Raw genomic sequence first — 24055 nt, 5'->3', positions numbered from 1 at the left:
GGGGAGCTCCTGCTCTAGCACAGTGTGAGCTGACTGTTTCAGATTTACCTGATCATTAATGCCGGGCTCTGAGCAGACCAAGCCAAGGAGAGGTCAGAGCAGCTTTCTGCTGTGTCACTTACAGTGCAGTCTACTTGCCAACACAACCAACCAGAGCTCTGTAAGGTAAGGTGTTCGAAACTTTCATAAAATGCTGAACTTTTCAATGTCTGTCACTAATTTTCTTAAAGTGTGTGTGTGTGTGTGTGTGTGTGTGTGTGTGTTGGAGAAGGGATGGAGAGAGACAGACAGACACAGGCTGGAGCATTAATGAGTAAAGATTTGAGGACAGCTTTCAGGAGTCAGCTCTTTCCTTTCACCACGTGTGATTCAGGTACCTTTATCTGCTAAGCAAGTTCTCAATAATGAATTTTAAAACACTGACTGAAATATTTGGTGATGGGATGGAAAGTGGGCTTTAAAGATTGTCTCCACCTTGAGTCTCAGACCCTCTGTGGTTGATCTGCTACATGGTTACCACCCTTTGAGGGTCACTGGTCTCTCACCTGAGAGTTACCTGGAGGGAGGACTGGGTCTAGGTGCAGTCACTCACTGGGCCTGCTGGAGGCTGGCTGAAAGAGAACTTCCCGAGTAGATGGCAGCATGCTGAGTTCGGGAAGACAGGTGGGTGCGGGAGTCCTGTACTGCAGTGCTGCTTTACAGAGAGAACAGAGTTCTGCAAGCAAGTGCCTCCGTTCACACTAGTCAGGGTGCCCGATGTTTGACTAGATGAGGCTGCACCAGTGACTGTTAAGTAGTCCTTTTGCTCTCTTATGTTGAACATCCTCTTTAAAAGGGCATGAAGCTGGGCATAGTGGTGTTTGCCGTATAGCACCCAAGTGGCAGAGGCTGGAGGATCCCTAAGAATTTGAAGCCAGACTAGTTTATATAGTGAGTTCCAGGTAAGCCAGTGCTACATAGTGAAACTGTCTCTCAAAAGCAAGCAAGCAAATGAAAGCAAAATGAGGGCATGAGGGCTGGGGGTGGAGTGGCTACAAAGACGGCTCGCATTAAAGAGCACTAGCCTTGCTTTCAGAGGACTCAGATTTGGTCCTCAGCATCACATGGTGGCTCACAGCCATCAGTGACTCACCCCTGGGGATTAAATACACTTTGCAGGCCTCCATGTGCACTGCAGGCATGTAGTGAAGGAAACAAACTCCTACACATAAGAATAATTAATACAATTTAAACACAAAGGGCACCAAGCACTTTATAGATCTTGATGAGATGATATAACAAATTTTATACATTGTAACATCATTTTTTTTTACAGATTTTCTAGCATATATTTTAGATCTATTTATCTATCCATCTATATCTTCCCCCCTCCCTCCCTCCATCTATCCCTCTATCTATCTATCTATCTATCTATCTATCTATCTATCTATCTATCTGTCTATCATCTATCTATCAATCTATCTATCTATCTATCTATCTATCTATCTATCTATCTATCTATCTTATGTAAAAAAGGTCTGATCTAAATATGAGACCCTGTGAGGTTGTCTGTAAACACAGTTAGCTCCTTTACTCATACCTCTTTGGGGCTGGTGGAGAATCAGAATGAGCCCTGTTGGCTCTGCTTCTCATCACCGATGGGGCTCTGGGCTTCTGCTCACAATGGTGGCCGCAGCACTTGTCTCCCCCTCTGCTCTGGCCGGGCACAGCAGGCGGTCCTTATAGTCAGCAGCACAGATTCCCATTTATTCTGGTCTATGTATTTGCTTGTGGTTGGTATAGTATTTAATGCATATAGGCAGAAGACTATAGGGTCTTTAAATATGTGAAGATATGCAGCACTGATTTTAAACTTAAGCTGCCATGATTTTTTTCATGTCTAGACACACTGGTAAATTTTTGTTACATATTGTTTTTAAATTTTCTGTTAGTCTTGTTCCTATGAGGTACTTTTATTGTGACTTAATATTACTAGAAATTAAAGTTCTGAAAAAAAATCTTATATTTGGCTTATAAGTCCCTGCACATATAAACATATATCTAGTCTTCAGTTCTATCACGATGAACATTCAAGAGTGTTGACAGGCTGCTTCTGGTTCAGTGTTAGAGCACAGTGGTATTAGAGGAAGAGAAAGATATTTTCACTTAGTTTCTGTTGTGGATTTATGATACATTCTTTGCAACCCAAAAGCAGTGTTAATAGGTTGATCACATGCATCTTACATTATTTAATGATTCAAGTTCATTAGACTTGCTTCTGATTTCTTCCATAGAAGAACTGAGCTTCATCCAACATTCTACAGTGCTGTTCACACTGGCTCATTTGCTCGAAGTGTGCACAGCTTGTGAACACCAGTGGCTTCACACTTCAATCCACAAGAAGAAATGAATGTCCTCTGTAACCGAGTTTACATGCACACCAAAACACATATAAGAACTTAACAAAACAGTGGCATTTTTTCCTGTGACCCATGTTGGCACTTTCTGATGTTTATTTCGTTTTTAAATACCACACTGACCTCTTAGTAAAAAATGGGAGATAAGTTTCCATTTGGAAAACATAATGAATGTGGTGTGAAAGAATTACTACACTTCTTATTGTTAGTGTTGGCTTGAATATTAATTGGGTAAAATTTGTTGCCTCAAAAGTTTCCTGAATATTGTCTTTTTCCTCCCAAGAACTATAGTGCAAAGTCTTGCTGTAAACATGACACCTTGGCACCAAGGACATAAGTTCCTACAGTATTATACCCAGAAACTTAAAGGACACAGGCCATGTTTCTGGGACCCCAGGTTGCCCAGAGGTCAACTGTTTGAAGAGTCTGGCCTTTCCTCTCTCACAGACCTGCACTGGCTCAGGCTACAATGTGGGTCACTTTGTCTTGTATGGCTTATTGTGAGCTTACTTCTGAGATGGTGAAGTGAGGCTGGTGTGCAAGAGCATGGGGGACAGGAAATAAGTGTTCCTTCCTGACACAAAGGCAGCTCTGAACTGTCAAATAGGAAATGCATACCCCCATTTCATGTCTTTGGAACACAGCCATGATAACTAAAGGTGTTTGAGGTTGTCCCATTCTTGAGTAAAGAGGTAGGTCAGGCCAGGCCTGCTGGGTTCCAGTGACTTCCATTGGCCTGTTAAAAGTTCTCAGACAGCAGACAAAGCTTGGAGGCTTACTTCTTGGAGGCAGCTTCTTGTTCAGAGCTGCCTTTGTGTCAGGAAGGAACACTTATTTCCTGTCCCCCATGCTCTTGTGTTGGTGGGACTTAGAATGTGAGCAGCTGTGGGGCTGTAGCTCTCGAGTGGGCGTGGGTCCTGTTGGGCAGAGTTGTGTGTCCCATGTATCTGCTGCTCCAGGCGGCTGGAACTGTGGCTGAGGGGACAGAAGTGTGGGAATTCGACTGAGTTCACTCCATATGGTGCTAGGCAGACACAGAACTCCACTCCAGGTGTGGGGAGATCCCAGCCTGAGGTCCTGGGGGTGGAGCTCTTGGGTTAGGGATCCCTGGGGAAGAAGGTGGACAGGGATCAGCTGGTCTCAAACCCTTGGGCTCCCAGGCACCGCTGAGAGACCTCAGAAGGACTGAGAAGTGGCGAGGGGGAAAAGATGAGCACTGGCAGCACCCCACGGGGAAAATACGACTCTTGGTCATGGTGACTCGCGTGGCTGGGCCTTGGCTGGCTTGGCTAGCTCTGCTTGAGTTGGTAGGCTCCATAGCTGGAATGTAGAGAGGTCCTTGGTGGGAGATTGGACAAAAGCTTGGTAGTTGAAGACCTTCTCTAGTCCCCCATGGTAGACCCCAAAGACTAGAGATAGTCCATGGTTTTAAAAGGTTTATTGTCATGGTGGAAAGTGGATGAAGCTGTACCCCCAGTTCTCAGGGAGGGCCTGAGGTTAAATACCTTTTTTCAAGTAGGAGGAGGGTCTGGGAAGGGATGCTTAATTGGCTATGCCCTCTGGCCTTTAGGTATATCATGAATATGGAGATGTCTTGAGGCTCTGTGGCCTGTAGTTACACACTCTACCTGTGATATGTCACCGAAGGCCACAAACCTTTCTTTGGGAAGGGTTGTGGATGGTTGAAGCTAAGTGAAAAGAACCAGGGCCCAGGAACAAGGCCGAGCAGCTACCATCCCTTTAGTGTCTCCGGGGTTCAAGGCCTGCAGTCGACCAGGTACCCAGCTGCCTCTCACAGCCCACCACCCCACAAGCAACCATCCTCGCTTGCCTGTCTATGGAACATGGGGAATCTCCTTCTTTATTCTTTAAGTGCAGTCAATACTTAATGTAGATCAATAAGCAGATATCTAAGAGGATGTGATTCTAAAAGGAGACCAACTTTATGGATGTATCTTGCAAGGACTTACAACTTGAAAATAACAATAGCAGCATCTAGCTTAGAGTGCTGTTCTTGCCACACACTGCCTGAAGCTCTTCTCTTTCTCTGTTCAAACCATTAATCTTATTTAGGATTCAGAAAGTTCGAGGTAGGTTCAGTTCTGGGTAAACTCAGTAGCTATGACCTGAGAAGTTGGTATCAGCCTTGGCCCAGGAGTTTCAGGGCCAAACACTGAGCCTTGTATAGGAACTAAAGGTAGCAAAAAACCTATAACCTGTTTTCAAATTATTACCTATGTCCTGAGTGGTAAGGATAGCTAATAGGTAGAGGGTTATGTAACATTGCAGTTTTATAATGATGTGGCTGTCTAAAGTACTTTGAAAGGAGGAAAAAAAGAGTCCTACAAAGTGCAGTAAGGCTGGACTCCACCCTAGATCGCTACGGGTTTTTAGAGCTCTTTCTGCTCTGAGAGTAGAAGCCTCAGAACACCTGTTGTTGGCTCACATAAACAACTACTGGACCAAAATGCCCTGAAAATACATTCCTTTGGCAGTATCATATTCAGTCCATGAGTTAGTAATCAGAGTGCCTAGGGATGGGTCAGGTACTATAGATCAGCAACCATAAAGATTTCTAAGTATGGAAGAACTCATGTCTGTGCACAATGTGGGGAGAAAGAAAGACTTCATAATTGCTACAACCCAGAACATGCAAGTTTCCTAAGTATGATTAAGGTAAGAATGGGAGTGGGCAGTGAGGAGAAGGCTTAATCTTAGCAGATGTCTCAGCTAAGCTAAGGGGAGATCAGTTCATTACAGTAAGATTGTGCTGAGGAAGAAGCCGCAGTGAGAGGGACATCACATTCAATGTCCTCTTAACCTTCTTACTGGCATGAGGTGTTCCAATCAGTGCTACTTTCCATGGGACAGCTGACTAAAGACCTGATGGAATGGTAAGAGTTTGTACTGTCCTCTTAGTTGAGTCTCCTGAATGGGAAAGTGGCTCTCTGAGATGCGGCCTGTCTCCACCACTAAGTATTCTCCAAACTAGCTTCCAAATGTTGTAATAGTAAATCTAATCAAGAAAAATTTGAGCATAACATGTACATACTAATTCACAAATTATATATCAATGTATATATTATAAACCAGCAAAAGAAAACCATTTTAAAAGGGTTAAAATTAAAAAAATAATTTTAAATACTTTTCACATTGTGTAAGGAGCAGATCTGAACCCTGGAATGTACCTTTGCTTGCTGCCTGCTTCTCTGCTGCATTCACATCCAGGCTGGATACTGTCTCACATGGGCACTGCCTCCCAGCACAGCCTCAGCATCTCAACATGCTCTTCCTCCAAAGAGAGCAGATTCCCTGGTAAAGGCTGAGGCAAAGGAAACTTAAATCCTTGAGATAGAAAGAGCCAGGGAGCTTAAAAGGTCTTGTAGGATAGATGCCCCAGCCTCCGTACCCATACCGCTAATGTCATTGAATGGGTTTTAATCTGTTCCAGTAGTGAGAGCCACTTGAACAATGCTTCTCATTGGCTACTGAGTACACCAGTCTTAGCCCCATCATCAGCCTCTGTTTCCAACATGGACTTTAAAGGGTTAACAAAACTACTAAATCTGTGCTTACACCTACACACATTTTCCTTTTTCCTGTTCTTAGTTCCTAAGCAATACAGTAAAGCAACTGTTCACAGAGTACTTACACTATACTAGGCATTATAATTCAGAGGTGGTTTCAAAGTATATGGAAAAATATAGTTGATTATAAGCCACAGGAACTAGAGCACTTGTGGGGCCTGGAATTAGAGTGTGGCACTGGCACCAAAAAGTTCTGTGGGCTTCAGGGACTTTCAATCTGTGACACCAGCATTAACACTTGACTTACCTAGTTTTGATGTTAAATACCACTTTTTTTCCAGTTAACATGTTAAAGGTATTATCTATAATACACATCTATTATATAAAAATAAAAGGAAGGTTCTTATGCATTGAATAAGTGTGCTTCATTTTAAGTAACACTATTTCTCATTTATTTTAAGTGACTAAATTCAACAAACGCACAAGCTGTTTTTTTATGTAATAAAGACCACAGCTAAATAGGTATGTGTATTTCCTCTGTCTAATCACAAACAACAGTCAGCAGTGTAGTACTCTACCGGAACCCAAGCAGCTCATCAAAAGCAAGGTAGCCTTTACCCCTTTCTTGTTCTAGTCTTAAATTTAACTTCCTGGGCATGAATTCAGCATTCAACAATTTTCTTTTGGTAGTAGGAGCGACAGAGAGGACAGACATGGAAAGGGGCATTATCTCCTAAAGAAAACTCCTCCAAGGCCAGGAGACAGGCATTGTGGAACAGATGTGCACAGGACAGGAGGACGGTCTCTCGAGGACGCTGGCTGCTGGTCCCGACGGCTGCTTGTCGGCCATCACCATGGAAAGAGAGTGGAGTCAGGCAGATGGAGCACTCGTAGATCTCATGGTGAGCAGCCTGCAGCACGAAGCACACACAGCTTTGTTGTAGGAGTGACCTCCCCTCCCCGTCCCTCAGTTACTCAGACCTGCAGTGAGAACTATAGCCCAAGACATTAGTCCACTGAAAACCTTAAATGTCAAGATGTGAGATGTAGATTATAAGCAATTTTAAACAAAATATTTTAAAACTGCTGAGCACTAATAATATAACATATATAGTGCCTTTTAATTAAAAGTGGAAAATTGTGCCAAGCATGGTGGTGCACACCTTTAACCCCAAAACTCGGGAGGCAGAGGCAGGTGGATCTCACGTTCAAGGCTGATCTACAGAGTGAGTTCCAGGACATCCAGGGTTACAGAAAAACCAACAAAACAAAAAGTGAAAAATTGCTAAGCATTTGGCTGATACTGTTAAAGTTTTAAAACATTCCCAATTTTATGTTTTAAGCTGTTTTTTAGCCTCCAATTTAATATTTTAAGTTTTCCCTCTGTCTTGGCTTTGAGTTGCACAGAGAGCTCTGCTTTTCTTCATAGGCTCCTGCAAGTGCAGGAGGAAGGCAGGAAGCATTAGGATTACCCTTTTGGGTTTTCATTGTTCATAACACCCACCATCGAGCTAGAGCTTTAACATTTCAGAATGAAGGACTGAGCTCATGCCAAAGGCCTGGGTGTCTCCATCCAAGCAGAACTCAGGCTCCCAGACCTGCTGCGACTGCAATCCATTCTGCAGAGGGCAGTAGGAAGCTGCTCTGAAGCCTACCTGCGCTTGGATTTTCTCCCAGGCCTCCTCAGTGATCTCCTGGTCACATCTTTCATCTAGCTGCTGAAGAATACTACGATTTACCGCCAAGCAGACGTCAATCTCTGAGAAGAGTTCATCTATGTTGGTGTTGTATGAGCACAGGATTCGGTGGCTGATTTCTGTGAACTGAGAACAGAGCCATAGGCTGGAGCTTCTGAATGAGGGACAGTCATTCCTGAAGAAGGAACTTGGCTTTCCTTCTCTCCGGAAGCTGTTACGTGGTCACACTGTAATGTAACAGGAGTGCCCTCATCTCTGAAGGCAGGTTCCTGAGAGGAATCTAGAACAGGCCAGGCCAAGCTGTCTGTCTCACCATCCTCAGCTGTCTCCTTTTACCATCTTTTTTGGGGACTTTCCATCAGTGAGCTTAGCTGTTGACTCAGGTCTTTATTTCTGTAAGAAGTTGCCCATGTCACAGGAGACTTTATGAAGTGTTTATACTTTATCTTGCTAATCTGCCTCTTGTTGGTCTAATTCACAGGATTCCAGCTCGAGAGTTTAGGGAAGTGTAAACAAGAAAGGACACTTTTTGCTTTGCTGCAGTTAGCACAGAATGCATCTGGGATTAAAGCTGACAAGAAGAGGGAATTAGAATCCTAGCAGACTTACACAGCACAGTGTGTAAGCTCTTGGCACTGCTACCAGGCATGTGGATTAGAGCTAGCTCTTCTGTTACTCACCAGCCATCTTCCCTGTGGAGCTGTGACTCCAGACTCTAGACACTCTTATGCAAGCAGAAAAGGAAACCAAAGCAAAGGAGGCTCATCTGTGCCTTGTTTTCATCAGGCTCTCAGGTCACAATTTGAAACAGTCGCTGCCTGATGACTTTAGAAGTCTTCCTCCAAGCACGGATAATCAGGATGGATAACTAAGATGCCCACTACAGAACAGACCCCGTGGGACTTAGGTTAAATTCTACACTAGCAGTGTCAGTACAGAGGCAGCGTATGCATGCCATCTGAAATTTTAACCTTAAGTCTAGTGTTCTTTAAACTTGGGTTTTATAAAGCTTTATATAAATATATATAACTATAAAAACACATAAAACAGATTCAGGAAAGCAACTGGTCTTAGGACAAATGACTTGGGCATTAGATACTGGCTGACTGTGGCGGAGCATGCAGCCACATCCTAATGGCATGAATAGGAGCTGCTGGAGCCACAGGACTCCAACACTTCGAACACACACTGGTGAGAACTAGTTACACACACTTAGGAAGGTGGGGCATGCTCATGGGATGCAGCAGTCATACTTGTTCCTGGGCAAGTTCCCCACCAGCTTTACCTACTGTGGTTAAGTATACATCAGCCTGCCTGCTTCTTGATTCATCTGGATGGATCTGCTGTGATTCTCTGATCTCTCTGAGTTGTACCTTCTCCAGTTACAAAGATTTGACACTGTGCCTGCCATTCCCTCAAGATGCTGAGTTAAGTCTTACTAAGTACTATATTGTTCAGTAGAAATACACCTTAAACTTTAGTGGAGTTTAAGATAGTAAAGAGGTATGATGGTGCACACCTGTAATCCCAGCATTCAGGAGACTTGAGGCAAGGGATCAAAGTTTGAGGCTAGCCTGAGCTACACGGCATCCAGTCCCAAAGGGATTATATATACTTTTTTTTCTGTAAGCTTTCATGACTTATTTTTAATTAGAATGTTTATTAAAAATAGACACTATTGGTCTGGTGCTTAAATGTCATAGTAATTGTGGTCTTAGTTACTTAAAATATAATTGTAGGGAATTCTTGACAGTTACCTCTGGACAGAAGTTCAAATGTAAACTGATGACTTAACAGCATGGTTACCACGTCACACAGCATCTTATAATCAATACAGAAAATGAAATTTCACAGTATTTACTATTATACCAGTATTCATGGAAGGTGGGCCTGACAGGCACACAAGAGCACTCTCCTATCATACATGAGTTTTGTCTTTCACAAACACTTTACCAGATTAGCTCACCTAACCTTGTTTGTTCTTAATAAATATAATTATGTCTCTTCAACTAGTGTTGCCTTCCTGGGCCCATCCTTTCCAGACAGAGAAACCTGTAACCAGGTTCTTCAGACCAGGTACTCGAATGTGATACCCACGTTTCATTTGCTGCCCAGCTTAAGATAAACAGGGGGAGATAAACCAAGATGTTCCATAGGGAAGAGATCACATTTTCACATTGGGTGTCCAGCTTAGGTGTGGGCCCTAGATCCTGGACACCATGGCTCTGTCCTGCTAGCGTCTAGCCCTGTGCTCTGCTTTAGTCCGAGTTAGAGTTTTTTAGGAACAAGCACACAGCAGAGATGCTCAGGTGGGCAGTAATAGTGCAGCTTCAGGGTTTGATGGATCCAGAAGTCAGTCTCTTTCACATGGGCTGGGAAAGAGAATCATTCCCTGGATTTCAATTAGGCTATAAAGATTTGGTTTCTCTGAGCAAGATGAAAAAGATTTGCTGTTAAGGGAATCATGTGAAAAAAGACTGGGAAAAATTGCAAAACAGCACATGACATACTTTTACAAGCTTTTTGTTACACTACAATTGATTTGAGGACCTTCTGAAAGACCCAGGAGTTAGTTACACTATGCCACTGTGTAACAAGAATGCAGTTGGAGCTACATGTGCAATGCTAAGATTTCTAGTAATCATGTAGAAAGGCTTCTAAATTTAATTTTTCCAACCCGATATGCCCGTTTCACCATTTTCATTGGAACGATTTCCCATATCAAGTCATATCTGTCTTGTTCCCAGGATTCAAAGCCAAGTAGCTTGTGGTCATCTGTATAGGACTCTGATGCCTAAGAAAGACAAACAATTTAGTAGTAAATGAGGCCATTAAAGAGTAGTCACTAGTGTCATTTGAGGCAAGAGAGAGAGCTCATTCAAGGCCATCCACAGATCCTTCTTGAAAATCTAGGGGCTTAGTGGCAGTGCACTCAACTAGCATAGGTAAGGCACTGGGCTCTGTCTTCAAAGCTGACAAGTTTATTAGACAATAGGAGAATCATGTTAGAGGGGGTGCAGCACTGACAGGTAACAATTACATGCTCATCTGCTGGCAGCTGGCATCTCACCTAGAAACTCCGTTTCTCATTGACCTGTGAGCACGGAGCCCCCAGGCTCATTGCCTGTCTGCAGGTCAGAGCACCTTCTGTGCCTATGAATGAGACCCAGAGTGTGATGACACACAGGTGTTCACAAGCTGTCCTTACAGCTGACCAGACCCATTTGTGTAATTACCAACACCGATTCAGCTGTGTCTAGCCTGTATTCTCTTCTCTTTTCTTTCTGTCCTGCCATTTTAAAAATTACTGCTGCATCTAGTTTGTGGGGATGTGCACATCATGGCTGAGTATGGAGGTAGTCAGGCCTCTTCTTCCATGCAGGTCCTGGGGTTGAACTCCAGTCATCAGGCTCCACAGCAGAGTGCCTTTGCCTGCTGAGCCGTCTTACTGTCCCCTCATTAAAAACAAGCCTGAGCTCTCCAGTATAAAGTTTCTATTTTTAGCGTTTCTTTCTGTCACCTTAAAGGTGACAACTCTTCTATTCTTGTAGCTCTCACTCACCCTATAGATGCATGCTTATGTCATCACAGCCAGTCAGCCAGCATCTTCATCCTCTGAGCCACTGTGAGGGCCTTTGCATGCTTGTACTCCACTAGCCTCTTCTGGCCCTGGTCTGCAAACACTAGAGCTCTGTCTTAACTTGTCAGGGGCACGCCGTTAGTCTTGTTGGGCAGATTCAATGCCTATGAGACAACTTTCTCCCACTTTCTTCACCACTTACACAACAGACTTCCCATTTGGGGCACTTTCTTTCTTTAGGGAATAAAATCTTCAGTGCTCCTCTCAGAAAGGCTTTTAGAGTCATAGTAACATTGTCCATCTGAACTCAGGACTCTCTTGGCCTCTGTTCTTACACATGCTTTTCATTTAGTCCACACAGAATTCTAGGCTGTTTAATTCCCTCCCTGCTGATGCCCAGCCTTCTGGCTTCTGCTGCACCTCTGAGACATCTATCTGTGTGGTGCAGGTTCTCTTTCCTTCAATACCTTGTCGGAATTCTCAGCCCAAGGTCATCCACACGTTTACTAGGTGGAACACTGACCCTCTTTATGTCATACTGAGGGCCTTTGATGAGACGACGCAAGTTTGGTCTGATGTAGCTTCAGATCTGGAAAATCCTTTTCCTTTGCTGCTTCAAGCTGTTTCTTTTGTCCTTTGTATTCATTGACTTTTCCTTCTCAGTTCTAATAAGATGATGGGGCCTACCAACACTATCTCCATTTATGATTTCTGTGAGACACTCCCACTGAGAGAAGGTAATGGTGGCCAGGGCAGCTGGGACCCTTTCCCTGGGAGAAAAGTAGTCACCAGTGACCCCAGTGCTATGTAGAAATTCCATCCCGGAAAGAAGCTGATTAAGACTCAGGAAGTAAACAACTCAGTCTCTGGAAGTCCCTGAAATTGAGCACTAACCAAGGCCCCTTCCCCAAAGATTATGTAAAAACTAAGGACTGCTGAGGAGAGGAGACCTGTGATTCACTGAACTACTCGGATGCTATGTAGAGGGCATCTCCATGCTGTGTTGGGCTTTCTGTGATGTATCTGCCTTTGAATCATCCATCCTCTTTTTCAGTAAACTCGATAAATTCATTGTTCACCAAGTTGGCTTCTGGTGGTACTGTGACTTTGCTCTGTTGTTGGTTTCCTTTCTGGGGATCACATGTTCCCAGGAGCAGTGCCACACAAGACAACACAATGTGGCAGTGTGGAGCAAGGCTTGAGGTGACAAAGATAGACTACTGGAACTTGAGCATGGCCAGAGCCCAAGCAGGCAGATCCTTCAGCTCTGCAGCTGTTCTGCTGAGGAGTGATGGGCATGTGTGTAGGGCAAGAAACTGTTAACTCTGTGTGCCCACATGTGAATTTAGTCATCAGATCACTACTTAAACAGATACCATACAGTTAAAGGTAAGTGATAAGCTCATGCTAGTAACTTACAAAGTTACTCTAAATATTAAATCACAACTTACAAGGCCAGAGGAAAGAGCAAAATTGTATTTAAAATTTTTTTTGGTGTTTTCATGGCTTGGTCCCGTCATCTGGAATATAGCATTCATATCCCTCACATAATTGTCATTAGCTGCAGCTGTTCCCATCTCATAGCTCCAGACCTGTCAATGATCAGCACACTACCCTCTCCTCTGGGAGGCTCTCTTAACATGTCCACGCTGGGAGCAAGGGGCCTCCCACACACACACCTGGTCCCTCCCTTCTGGGAGCATGAGACATAAGAGGGCATCCCAGACATGGTGTTCTCTCACCTCTCTGCTAGCTGTCTCCTGAGTCCTACTCTGGCCTCTGTCCTTTCCTTGCTGTACCTTGCAGCTTACTGTAGTACTATTAACTCCTCTGAATTCAGGCCAGGAAGCACTTCACTCTGAGATCTCACAGGCACCCCAAGCAGCACGCCTAAGGGGTCCTCCCTAACTCCAAAACAGAGCTAAGTTTGGATAGGGGGTCCCAAATCACAAGACCACAACTGTAGGCCTCTTTCTTCAAGATCCTACATTGATTCATGAGCAAATCCCGTGGTCTGTCCCTGAGCACATCCCTGGTAGGCACTGCCTATGTGTTATGGCTGTTACCCTCCAGTGGCCTCTTAGGCCAGCTCCAAGCCTACTCCGCTATAAGGCTGCCTGCCAACTAGTGAAACACTGGATCCTGCCATCCTGTAGATGGCCCGAGGCAGCTTGCTTGTCAGGCCTTTCAAGACACCCTTCCAGGGATGGTGGGGGTCCACTGGCTTTGTTTTTGTTCACATTTATCTTTCTATATCCCTTATTCCCAACAAGTCCTTTTCTGCCTCCCTTCCTTTCTCCTTGTCTGCTCTCATGGCATTTACTGTTTCTTGAAATTTAATCTTTTTTTGTTTTGTTTTATTGAGTCAGAATATTAATTTGTAGCTCTGGCTGGCCTGGCACTCAGGGAGGAACTTAACTGCCAGATAGAGTAGTGCCACCTTTACACTTCCAGCTCACGCTTCTTTTTTAACTTTTTAATTTTATAAACCTTATTATTTTAAAATTTAGTAGCTTGAAAGAAATTGTTTTTAAACAAAAAAATCATTTCTTTCATATGTGATGATGGCTAAAGGCATTTTATTCAACCCAAACTAAATTTCACTTTATCACTTACAAGCCTTACCTGAGGAAGTAGAAAAGGGCTTACACTGTTTGTGTGGGGCTAGTTATTAAAACAGGCTGGGGACTGAGCTAGTATTTAACAGGCAGTGTAAAGCCATGAGGATCAAAGACTGCAAACACTGTTCTTTAATGAAGAACTCCTAAAGTCGTAGGAACACTACTGATAGTGCTGGTGTCCCGGGACCTGCAGGCTGCTGGGGGATGAGGACAGGGCAAACTGTACTGTGCTGTAGAACTTAGGTGGTCAGAGCTGGGCCTGCACTGGCTTTTCCTAGGACTGTGTCATTTGTCACCACTGACTACAGCAAAAGCTGTCTTGAAGGAATCCTGTGGTCTGGCCCATGTGTTTGCTTAGTTCTATGAATAGCTGCTGCTTTTTCCTCTTCCTGTACTGTCTGTGTTGCCATGACATGGGCTGAAAGCAATCTCTCCTCTGCTCTCCCACTGGACTTCTGGGACCCTTGTGGGCCAGTGTTACCTATTTTGTGAACATTTCCTCAGATGAGTAACACAGGTCTAGGGAAGCACCTGATCCATCTATGTAAAGTTCTTAGCACTAAAAAACGTTGACTTGACGTTTGCAAAAGATTAGAAATGAGATGCACGAAATGTACATATTTGGAAGCTGGACACTACAAATTCTTTCTTGGAGGAGGGAAAAGGTGAAAAGGAACAATGCTTATCTAGACTTTGAAGTAACTTCTGGTGGTAAAATTCAGTAGAACACCAGTGTTGAGCTGAAAAGCACAACACTGATGTAAAGTTGTCAACACACTGAAGCCTCTCGGGGTGTGTTTCTGAAGGAGCAGAAAGGACTGCTCTTGCTCTTTAGAGGCTGAGTGTTCAGATCAGCAACAGCAATCTTTGCAGGGCTAGAGCAGTTGTCAGTAGCAGAGTGTTACTTGAAGAAGCCAAGTCAACACATATTTACTGAGTGCTCACCCTAGTCGATCCAAAGCAACTACTAAATATTTCTGAAATGTCAAACTCTTGTTTTCAGAAATTCTTATATCCTCACTTATGTTAATTAATAACCTTCATAATTCAAAGGGCAAAGATGACAAGAAAGACATATCAACTTAGTTCTTGTTTTTAAACATTAATGCTTAATATTATGAATTTCACATAAACAGGTAAACATAAAAATTCAATTTAGAAATATGAGTACCTTAACATTTTTTCTTTGGAGTGTCCTATTTTGGATATTTGATGAGTTTAATAACCAGGAGTCCAGGTACTTGATATGTAAAGCAATTGCTGGTCACTTGAAAACAGTACACTGGCTAAATGTTAAGAAAAAAATACCAACAAAAGCATTTAGGTGAACTCTGTCTGCTCAGGAGAGTCTTAAGTGATCCATCTCATGTCAGCAAATTGCTTACTAATGTGTTGACTTAGGGTCACCCTCAAAAGCAAAATGAAAAGCCTGGAATTTATAGCATCTCAATGCATCAGCTGATAAGCTTTTACTGGTTTAATATCCTTCCAGGCTTGGAGCCACTTCAAGTTAGCAACAGAATGTTTGCCATCTCTATGTGATAAAGGAAGTCAAAGGGATGAACAAACTTCAGGACCATTATGTTGTTTGGTGAGATGGAAATGAAAAAGCTAGAGAAATCACAGGCTGGGGGTGTGGGAGAGCTGGGCCTTCAAGTCCTCACCTCTCAAACAATGGTCTGGACTTTAGCTGGGGCAGAGATAACATAGTGCATTTGGAAACTTTTAATTGCAACAATAAAAGACCATGCCTCAATTATATGACTGATGCTAGCAAAGTTTCCAGATAAGGATCAAAGGCATCCAAGGAGTGGCCACTGCACTTTGGGCCACACTAGGCTTTTTGTACACACTGCTGGGGAATTAGCACATCAGCTACCCCCCCCAACCCCCCACCCTGACCTTTCTAGGTCCTTTGATCTGAGTTTCCAAGCAAGTAAGTGTATCAAGACTACTGTATCAGACAGACAGGTCCAACACTCCCTCGCTGAATTTTAATCCTGACACTCACTAGTACAAAACCTAACACCTGACCTTTGCAGTTCTTACCACAAAAGTTCAGTGTGCTTAAAAGAACCTGCTCTGTCACACTACACCACTCTGCTTCTGTTTTGCTAGCCGCATGCCTATGATACTTTAAAGCCAGACCACCTTGAGAAGAGAACGTCTTAGTTTATGAGCACATTGTATTTGTAGAATGTAGATGGATAAAACCCAAAGAAAAGAGCTTCATCAGCTCTCCAGGTAACAGAAGGGGAAAATGTAGAGCCATGTTTTAGAAAGATAGATTATAAAATCAGAACGACCTGAGCTAACCTGATCCAGAGTACTGAAAACATATTCGTCTCAGCACATGGAGCATTCGAGGACAAAGCTCCCAAGTGCATTATTACCCCATCCTTTTCTATTCATTAGACTTTTTCTCTGACTTTTGTTGGATCCAGGGCACTTGTTCCCCAGCAGACTGACTGGAGGTTTTACCAAAGTGTCAGCTAAGGCAGCAGAGTATCTGCTGAGGTCAGTTTTGTAAAGCACAGCTGCAGCGCAGCAGTCATTCTGGTGCTGCAAGACTTTTGTTTTAAGCGCTATTATATGATACTAGGATAAATGATATTTTGTTTTTAAAATGTCTCTAATTCTGGTTTCCACTGAGGCACAGATCACAGTGGCTGCTGGGGAAGGGACCCGCTGCCACTTCCACTTTCCTGAGGACCCACTGAAGCAGTGTCTACCCGTCTTTGACAGCAATGAGTCAGATTTATTTCTCTTAGTAACTTGTAATTTCTTTTTTTTTCTTTTGACTGAAAATGTAAAAGTGAATTTACATTACTCTTTGTTCATGGTGAAAACGGAGATATATCTTTAAGTATGTGGTAATTTCCAGATTAAAAGAATTGTGCCATTCACAGATGGACAATTTGCTACCTCCACATTGTTATTCACTATGACTTGGTTACTAAAATCTCCAGTTTCTGACTCAAACCTTCAATCAGATCTCTCAGAACTTTAATTACTGATCTGAAGTTTTGTGCCGTTAAGGTGGGCCAGCAGACATAAAAAAAACACAGGGCCTCCTATCTTCCTAGAAAACTTTGGTATTTCTGGAATGCTGCTAACTGCATCACAAAGCTAGTCTCTCACCCAAGGAAGCTTGCTAGAGCCATTGTTCATTGTGGCTTTGGAATTTGTTCTTAAGGTAGTTAGCTCTAGGAAACCTCTAGGCATCCTGGTTTCCCTCAAACTGGACTTTAATTTTTGTAAACAGTTTTGTTTTTGAAGACCTTCATACGTTCAAGCTGCAGGGCCACTTCAAAAACCAACTCAACAAACTAGATGAGCTTAGGCTGAATCAGAGAAAGTGAAAATAAGTTTACCAAGACAGTTTCTTTCGTTATAAAGGGTGCCCTGGAACCTTAACCAGGCTAGTAAACACATCTGACCAAGATGGCCTCTGTTTTCCATTAACACAGAAATAGACAGGCAGGAAGTAACAATTTCTCATCCTACAGGTGGGAGCTACACTTTATAATCTGATGTGATTGGCTAATTGGCTTGAGTGGGATGGGGATTCAGGGAATAAGGGTCTTTGCTGGGATAACTACCTTTGATTGTAAAAATGTTTCTCACATATTGAGGAGCCAGGGTAAGCAGTTACATTTTATTTTAGTTATACTGTCTAATTCTTAAAGCATATTTATTTACAACCGTATGTTAAGGTATTTTGGGCAAGAGGATGGCTCAGTGGATAAAGAGCACTTGGTGCTCCAATATGAGGGCCTGGTTTCAATCCCCAGTACCAGAGTAAAAGGCTGGACATGGATGCCTGTGCTTGCAAGCCCATGAGACAGGTCGATTCCTGGTCCTTGCTGACCAATTAGTCTAGCAAGCCACACATTCAGGGAGAGACCCTGTCTCAAGGAAAGAAGGTAGAGACCAGTATAACAGGGCAAGCTTCTGGCTAAGCTCATAGACACACACACACACACTCACCCTCACACACACACCTACACTCACATTCACACCATTTGTACACACACCTGTATACACATACACATACCTGAACAAACACACCCACATACTCATATGCACACATTCTTTACAGCCTTTCTAAATTAAAAACATCAAACTTCTTTTTAATGAAAACATTTTTCTTGTTAACAAATAAAATTGCTTCTATTATCATAAAACTATATTGAACTTACTAATGCAGTGTGCAGTGCCTCAGGCTGAGCAAGTCTTTCTTGCACATGCACTGCTGGGCCACAGTACTAACTTTCTGTAACACTTGTTGTCCTAGTCACACTGTGAATTATTAATTTCACTTCTGTGATGAAACTTTTTAAAAATACACGAAAATGGTTAGAACTCCTAAACATTTATATATGTCTGTAAACTAATATTTTTTCACTAACCCTATAGTTTTATTAGCAATAAAGATGGCTACTTTGCTGTGCCCAGAACAATCAGATTTCCTTCTTGCTGGTCTTGAGAGGCATCCAAAGGTTCTAGGTCCCAGTTCCTGGCAACCTGATGCAGTGGCTTCTGTCCTATCCACAAGCTCATGCCTTCCACCTAACAAGGTATGGTGCCCAGGAATTATCCTTTGACCCTAATTTCATTCAGTGTTTATATATTCAAAACCCTAGCAACACTGATGGATTATGGTAGGAAATAATGTTTTCTTGCCCTTCTCATGTGAATGCACTAAAATTCTCAGTTCAGATGATTTTATATGCTGATCTATGTAGCTTTCTACACTTCACCAGTTGTCCATTACTTAATGGAGACTTTAGCTACCAAATATGTTTTTTATTCAAAGATTTGTCTATTCAAACATAAGATGGCTCTTCCACTTATCAAGCTAGGTAAGTGTTAGGTTGACTTGTACAATTCGAGATGCATAGGCAAGCTTATTAAGTTTTTTAGTTAAAAGTCACATTAAATCCATCTGGAGAAACAGATGTTTATGAATCCACCATAAAATATTAATCATTTTATTCAAGACTTTGGCTGTATTAGAAGTCCTTCTGTGGCCTGACTACTTTACGCTTAGAGTGGGAACTATTATGAAGGGAGAGTTTCTGGCATTTACGTCTGATCACTGTGCTTGTACAGCAACTAATTAGCACATATTTATACCTAGTTTGATAATTCTATGTGATTTCTGTGTATTTTATCATTATACAATAGCATTTGTAACACACATCCAGTATATTCTGTCTTCCTTGCACTACTGCTGGGCAAGGGCTCTGTTGCTGAGCAATCTGGGGCTATATTGTCATGGTGTGATATGTAGGGTTTTGTTTTAAAGACTGGGTCTTATATACCCCAGGCTAGCTTCTAACTTGCCAAGGATGTAGGTGAGGATAATCTTAAAAATTCAGTCTTATACCTACTTAAGTGCTAGGCTTATAGGCATATGCTGTCGTCATACCTGGTTTATGTAGTACTGAAGATTGAATTTAGGGCTGGCTGCATGCTGAGCAGGCAGCCTAATGACTGAGCTATATCTCCAGCCCCAATAAACAGCCTTTATTTTAAACAAACTCCATCTGAGTTCTGGTACTGGTGGTCAGGATTAGGAATGGCTGTTACATTTGGTTATCTTTCTAGGGAAATTGAAATGCTCATGTGAGTTTCTGTTATAGTTTAATTTTTTTTTCTGTGCTTACTAATTTCAATTACATTTTGGCCTTTAATGGCATTGGGTGGTGTATATGAGCCTCTTACAGTTTAATCATGATTTCCATATATTTGGATGTCTTTCTCCTCAGTGTTTTAAACCTGGTGATACTTTATCATCCAGTGTTTACTTTTAAAATACACTTTATTTTCCAAGGTTTACTTTTAAAATACCTTTCATATTAGATGCTAACTCAAAATCCTTTTGTGTTAGCCTCCAGTTGTAGGCCACCGTGCCAGCTCTCATTTGTGTTTTAATATGAATTTACTTTGAACATTTTTGTTTCATTTTGTGTCTCACAGCAATGCAGTCCAAGAGTTTGTTGCATAACAGGTAAGTTTACCTCAGTTATACTTGATTTCTTCCTGTGCTTTAATCCCGCGTCACCTTTTCTTTGAATTATCCTTTCTTGATGCTGCATTTTCCTTTTTCCTAACTTTTGCAGGGGTATTCATGGGGGGTCATACATGTGACGGTCAGAGGACAACTTTGTGCGTCAGTCTTTGCCTTCCACTTGAGAGAGCCCCCCACCCCCACTGCCCCCACCCGCACTCCAAACTAGCTGGCCCTAGAGCTTATACAGAATTTCCTGTATCTACTTCCTGTCTCCTCATAGAAGCTCTGGAGTTACAGACGTCTCTGCTATTCTCTGGCTTTTACATGGGTTCTGGGGATTTGAACTCAAGTCCTCACACTTGTACAGCAAGCTCTTTTATCCACAGAACCGTCTTCTGACTTTGCAGAATTTCTACCTGCCTGAATATTGGAGGACAGGATGCCAGTAGGTTAGAAGTCCATCTTCACATGGGCTGGCAAAATTGGTGGGATCTGTAAGAGTGATTACCTGAAATCCTGAAATTTATTCTCACCTTGTACTAAATGACATTTAAATGGACTGCTTATCAAAGTGCATACGAACTCAACCATCCTCATAATTTTATTTTGCCAGAATAAAATTACATTTGATATATCAACCACATTTCCTATTTTCTTTCTTTATGCACCTGATGGTATACATGTCTCTTTAACCTTGTCTGTTGTGAACAGTAATGCAGTAAACCTGGCTGTGCAGTTAAGTCTATTTTAAGGGTTAGGATACTTAGGTATGTGCCTAAGAGTCACACAGCTATAGTACATGATGGCTCAATTTGAAATTGATTTTGGAGAAATCTCCATGCTGACTTTCATACTGGGGGCAGCAGTAACTATTCCTGTGGCAACAGTAAGAGCCCTTTATTTCTCAGACCTTACTAGTGTGTTGTGGTTGCCTTCTTCATCCTAGCTATTCTCAACAGGAGGAGATGGAGTTATCAGAATAATTTTGATTTCCATTTCCCTAGTTTGGTCTGAGAACAGTGGCTGTTTTTTCATTTTGTTAAAATTTAAATTTTGAGAATTGTCTCTGCCATTCACTTGGGTATGTTTTTGGTTCTTTTTGTTTGTTTGTTATATAGCCTAAACACAATCAGATGAATAGCTTGCAAGTACTTTTCCTCCCATTCTGTAGGATGTCTCTCCACCCAATTGTTTCTTTAAGTTCCATGCACCACTATTCATTCTCAGTATTACTCTCAGGGATATTGGAGTCCCCATTAGACAATCGTTCCCTATGTTAACAGTGCTTCCCTTATGTTTCCCTCTGGTAGTTTCTGGTGCTACTGTAAGGCACATTTCATTTGGAATAGAATTGTGCACAGGATGAGAGGGATCCGGTGTAATGTTTCATGTGAAATCCAGTTTCCTAGCATAGTTGTTGAGATTTGTTTTCAGTGTGCATTGGCCTCTTTGTCAAGAATTTGGTGGCTGTAGACTGGGTTTATTTCAGGTCCTCCATTCTACCCCATTGGTCCACTTGGCCTTTCTGTGTCAGCACCATGTTGATTTTGTTATAAGGACTCCAGTATATGTGGAGGTCTGGTATCTTACTTCCAGGATTGTTATCTTTGCCCAGGGTTGCTTTGGCTATTTTGTTCTTCTGTATGCACTTGAGGCTTCTTTTCAAGAATTTTTTCAGAAATTTGATAGATATTACACAGAATCTGTAAACTGCTTTTGCTAAGGTGGTCAGTTTTGCTAAGATGGCCAGTTTTCATGGTATTGATCCTGTCATTCCATGAGTATAGGAAGTCTTTTTATATTTTAGTGTCTTCATTAAATAATTCAGTGTTTTAAATTTTCATTGTTTTTCATCTCCTTGGTTAGGTTTGTTCCTGGAGTTTTATTTTTCTAAGGCTATTGTGAATGGGATTGTTTTCATTCCTTTCTCAGTATGCTTGTTATAGGTATATAGAAAGTTTTTCTATTTTATCCTGCCACTTGACTTAAAGTGTTCATAAGAAGCCTTTTCTGAAGGAGCCTTTAAGATTTTTTTAAGAACAGGGTTGTACCATTTGCCAAGTGTGCTATGACTTCCTTTCTCACTTGTACCTGATTTTTCCTTTCATTTGTATTTACTGATCACTCTGTAAAAGAATTCAAATATTATACTGAGTGGCTCCTCAGTCCCTGTCTCCTTCCTGGTTTTAGGAGAAAGGTTTTAAGGGATTTCCCATTTAGTATAAAGATGGCTAAACTTTTTTATATATGCACTTTATTCTGTTAAGGTATGTTTGTTCTTTCTTGAGTTTCTTTAGGACTTTTATCATGAAGGGATGTTGAACTGTCAAGGAAGGGCCTTTTCTGCATCTATGAGATGATCCCATAATTGATTTCTGCTTCTGCATATATGTGCTATTATATTTGTTGTTTTACAGATGTTGAACCACGTTTACATTGAAAGACTGAATTTAATCAACTTCATTATGGTTATAATGGTTTGAATGTGACTTATGACCCATAGATTCAGTTTTTTGAGCATTTGGTCTCTAGCTGGTGTCACTGTATTAAGATATTGTGAGATATTTAGAACTGTGTCCTAGCTAGCAAAAGTTGTCTACTACTAGGTTCAGTCCTTGAAGGTGACATCTGATTCTGGGTCTGTGCCCTGCTATCTGACTACCAATATGTGAATACGCTATACCAAGTTCCTGCCATTATGGGTGAAGTTCTCCAGTTGTTCTTCATTTCTTGCTGTGATGGACTTCCCCTTCAGGCACTCTGTGCTGAAATAACCTCTGAACCTGGGAGTCAAAACAAACCTTTCTGACTTTTGTTTCCAGTGGTATTTTCTTGTATCATTCAGAAACCATGCTGGCTAGTATTTGTCAACTTGACACAAGTCAGAGTCACTAGAGAGGAGGGAGCCTCAATTGGGAAAATGCTTCCATAAGGTCAGGCAGATCTGTAGGGAATTTCCTTAACTACTGATGATGTGGGAGAGCCCAGCCCATTGTGGATGGTACGACATCTGGGCTGGTGGTCCTGGGTTCTACAAGAAAGCAGGCTAATCAAGTCAGGTGGCACAAGCCAGTAAGCAGCGCTCCTTCCATGGCGTCTACAGCTCTTGCCTTCAGGTTCCTGCCCTGACTTCTTTGATATTAACAGTGACAATGAAGCATAAGCCAAATAAACCCTCTCCTCTCCAAACTCCTTTGGTCATGAGTGTTTCACTATAGCAACAGTAATAGTAACCAGCAGAGACATAACACAATGATCTTTTTAATGTGTTATGGAATTCAGCTTGCCTAGTATTTTATTAGGAATTGGTTTGTAATTTTCTTGTTGTATCCTTATGTAAAAATTAAAAATAAGAGCAATACTGACTGAAGACAGGGCTTAGTAACACTCTTTCCCGTTTTATTTGACAGGGTAGCTTAAAAAGTCACTGCTTCTATTCTTTAAAGGTTAAGTAGAATTGAGCCGCAGTCTCTTCCACCCTGGGCTTTTCTTTGATGGGAAACTTCATTATTGCTTCAGTCTTGTGTGTCCCCAGCTTTGACCTCCTTAGTGTATCGACTTTCACTTCCACTGTTTTTCTCTATGGACAACAAATACTTTGTTCTTGGTTGTTAATCAAGAACCTCAGACCAAAGAGAACACAACTGCCACTGTGCTGTCCTTTTCAGGAAAGTGGTATTGATACTGTAATAGACTCATAAAGCCAGAGGGTCCCTTGAGGGCCAGCAAGGGCTCCCAGGCCTTCCCTGCAGGATGGGAGGTGGCAGTGAGCAGAGAGCTCTGCTTTCATTTGATGGCTAGTTCTAGTTTTCCTTGACAATCTTAAGAGAAACTGAAAATTTACTTTTTTACATGGAGAACTTAAAAAACTCTAAGAAAACTAATGGTGGGGTTAATTTGTAGCAAGTAAAGATATAACAAATGCTTTCAGCATCTGTAAACGCTTTGGGACATAGAGCAGAGCCATCGGGGCCACCCTAAGACACTACTGAGGCTACCTTTGCTTCAGACTGCAGCCTCACAAACTTCCAAAATATCACTGGGTTCTGAAACCAGCTACCTAGCATTGAGTCTTTCGCACATTCTCAGACCATGTAAGTTAATCTGCTTTGTCAAAACATCACAGATAAAAAACAGTGTAGTTAGGATTATCACCTGATTATCATGATTCCCTTATAAAGCACAGACTTTCTAAAGTTATTAATGTACACATTA

At 42.1% G+C, this 24055-nt stretch overlaps 1 protein-coding gene across 1 annotated transcript in view; it reads right to left on the bottom strand.

The window, feature by feature from the left end:
- Positions 1-6585: 6585 nt before the first annotated feature.
- The window catches only part of Rnf32 (ring finger protein 32), a 29531-nt gene continuing 12061 nt past the window's right edge, over positions 6586-24055 (bottom strand). The window contains exons 7-8 of the mRNA XM_028774735.1: positions 7579-7746; positions 6586-6834 (exon numbers count right to left, since the gene is read on the bottom strand). Coding sequence (XP_028630568.1) covers positions 6586-6834; positions 7579-7746 — 417 coding nt within the window. The remainder of the gene's footprint in view (positions 6835-7578; positions 7747-24055) is intronic.

This window comes from Grammomys surdaster, unplaced genomic scaffold, assembly GCF_004785775.1.
Source record: "Grammomys surdaster isolate TR1022 unplaced genomic scaffold, NIH_TR_1.0 242, whole genome shotgun sequence".
Taxonomy (NCBI): domain Eukaryota; kingdom Metazoa; phylum Chordata; class Mammalia; order Rodentia; family Muridae; genus Grammomys; species Grammomys surdaster.
The sequence above is the reverse complement of the archived record's forward strand: the minus strand, read 5'-3'. Positions and strand labels throughout refer to the sequence as shown.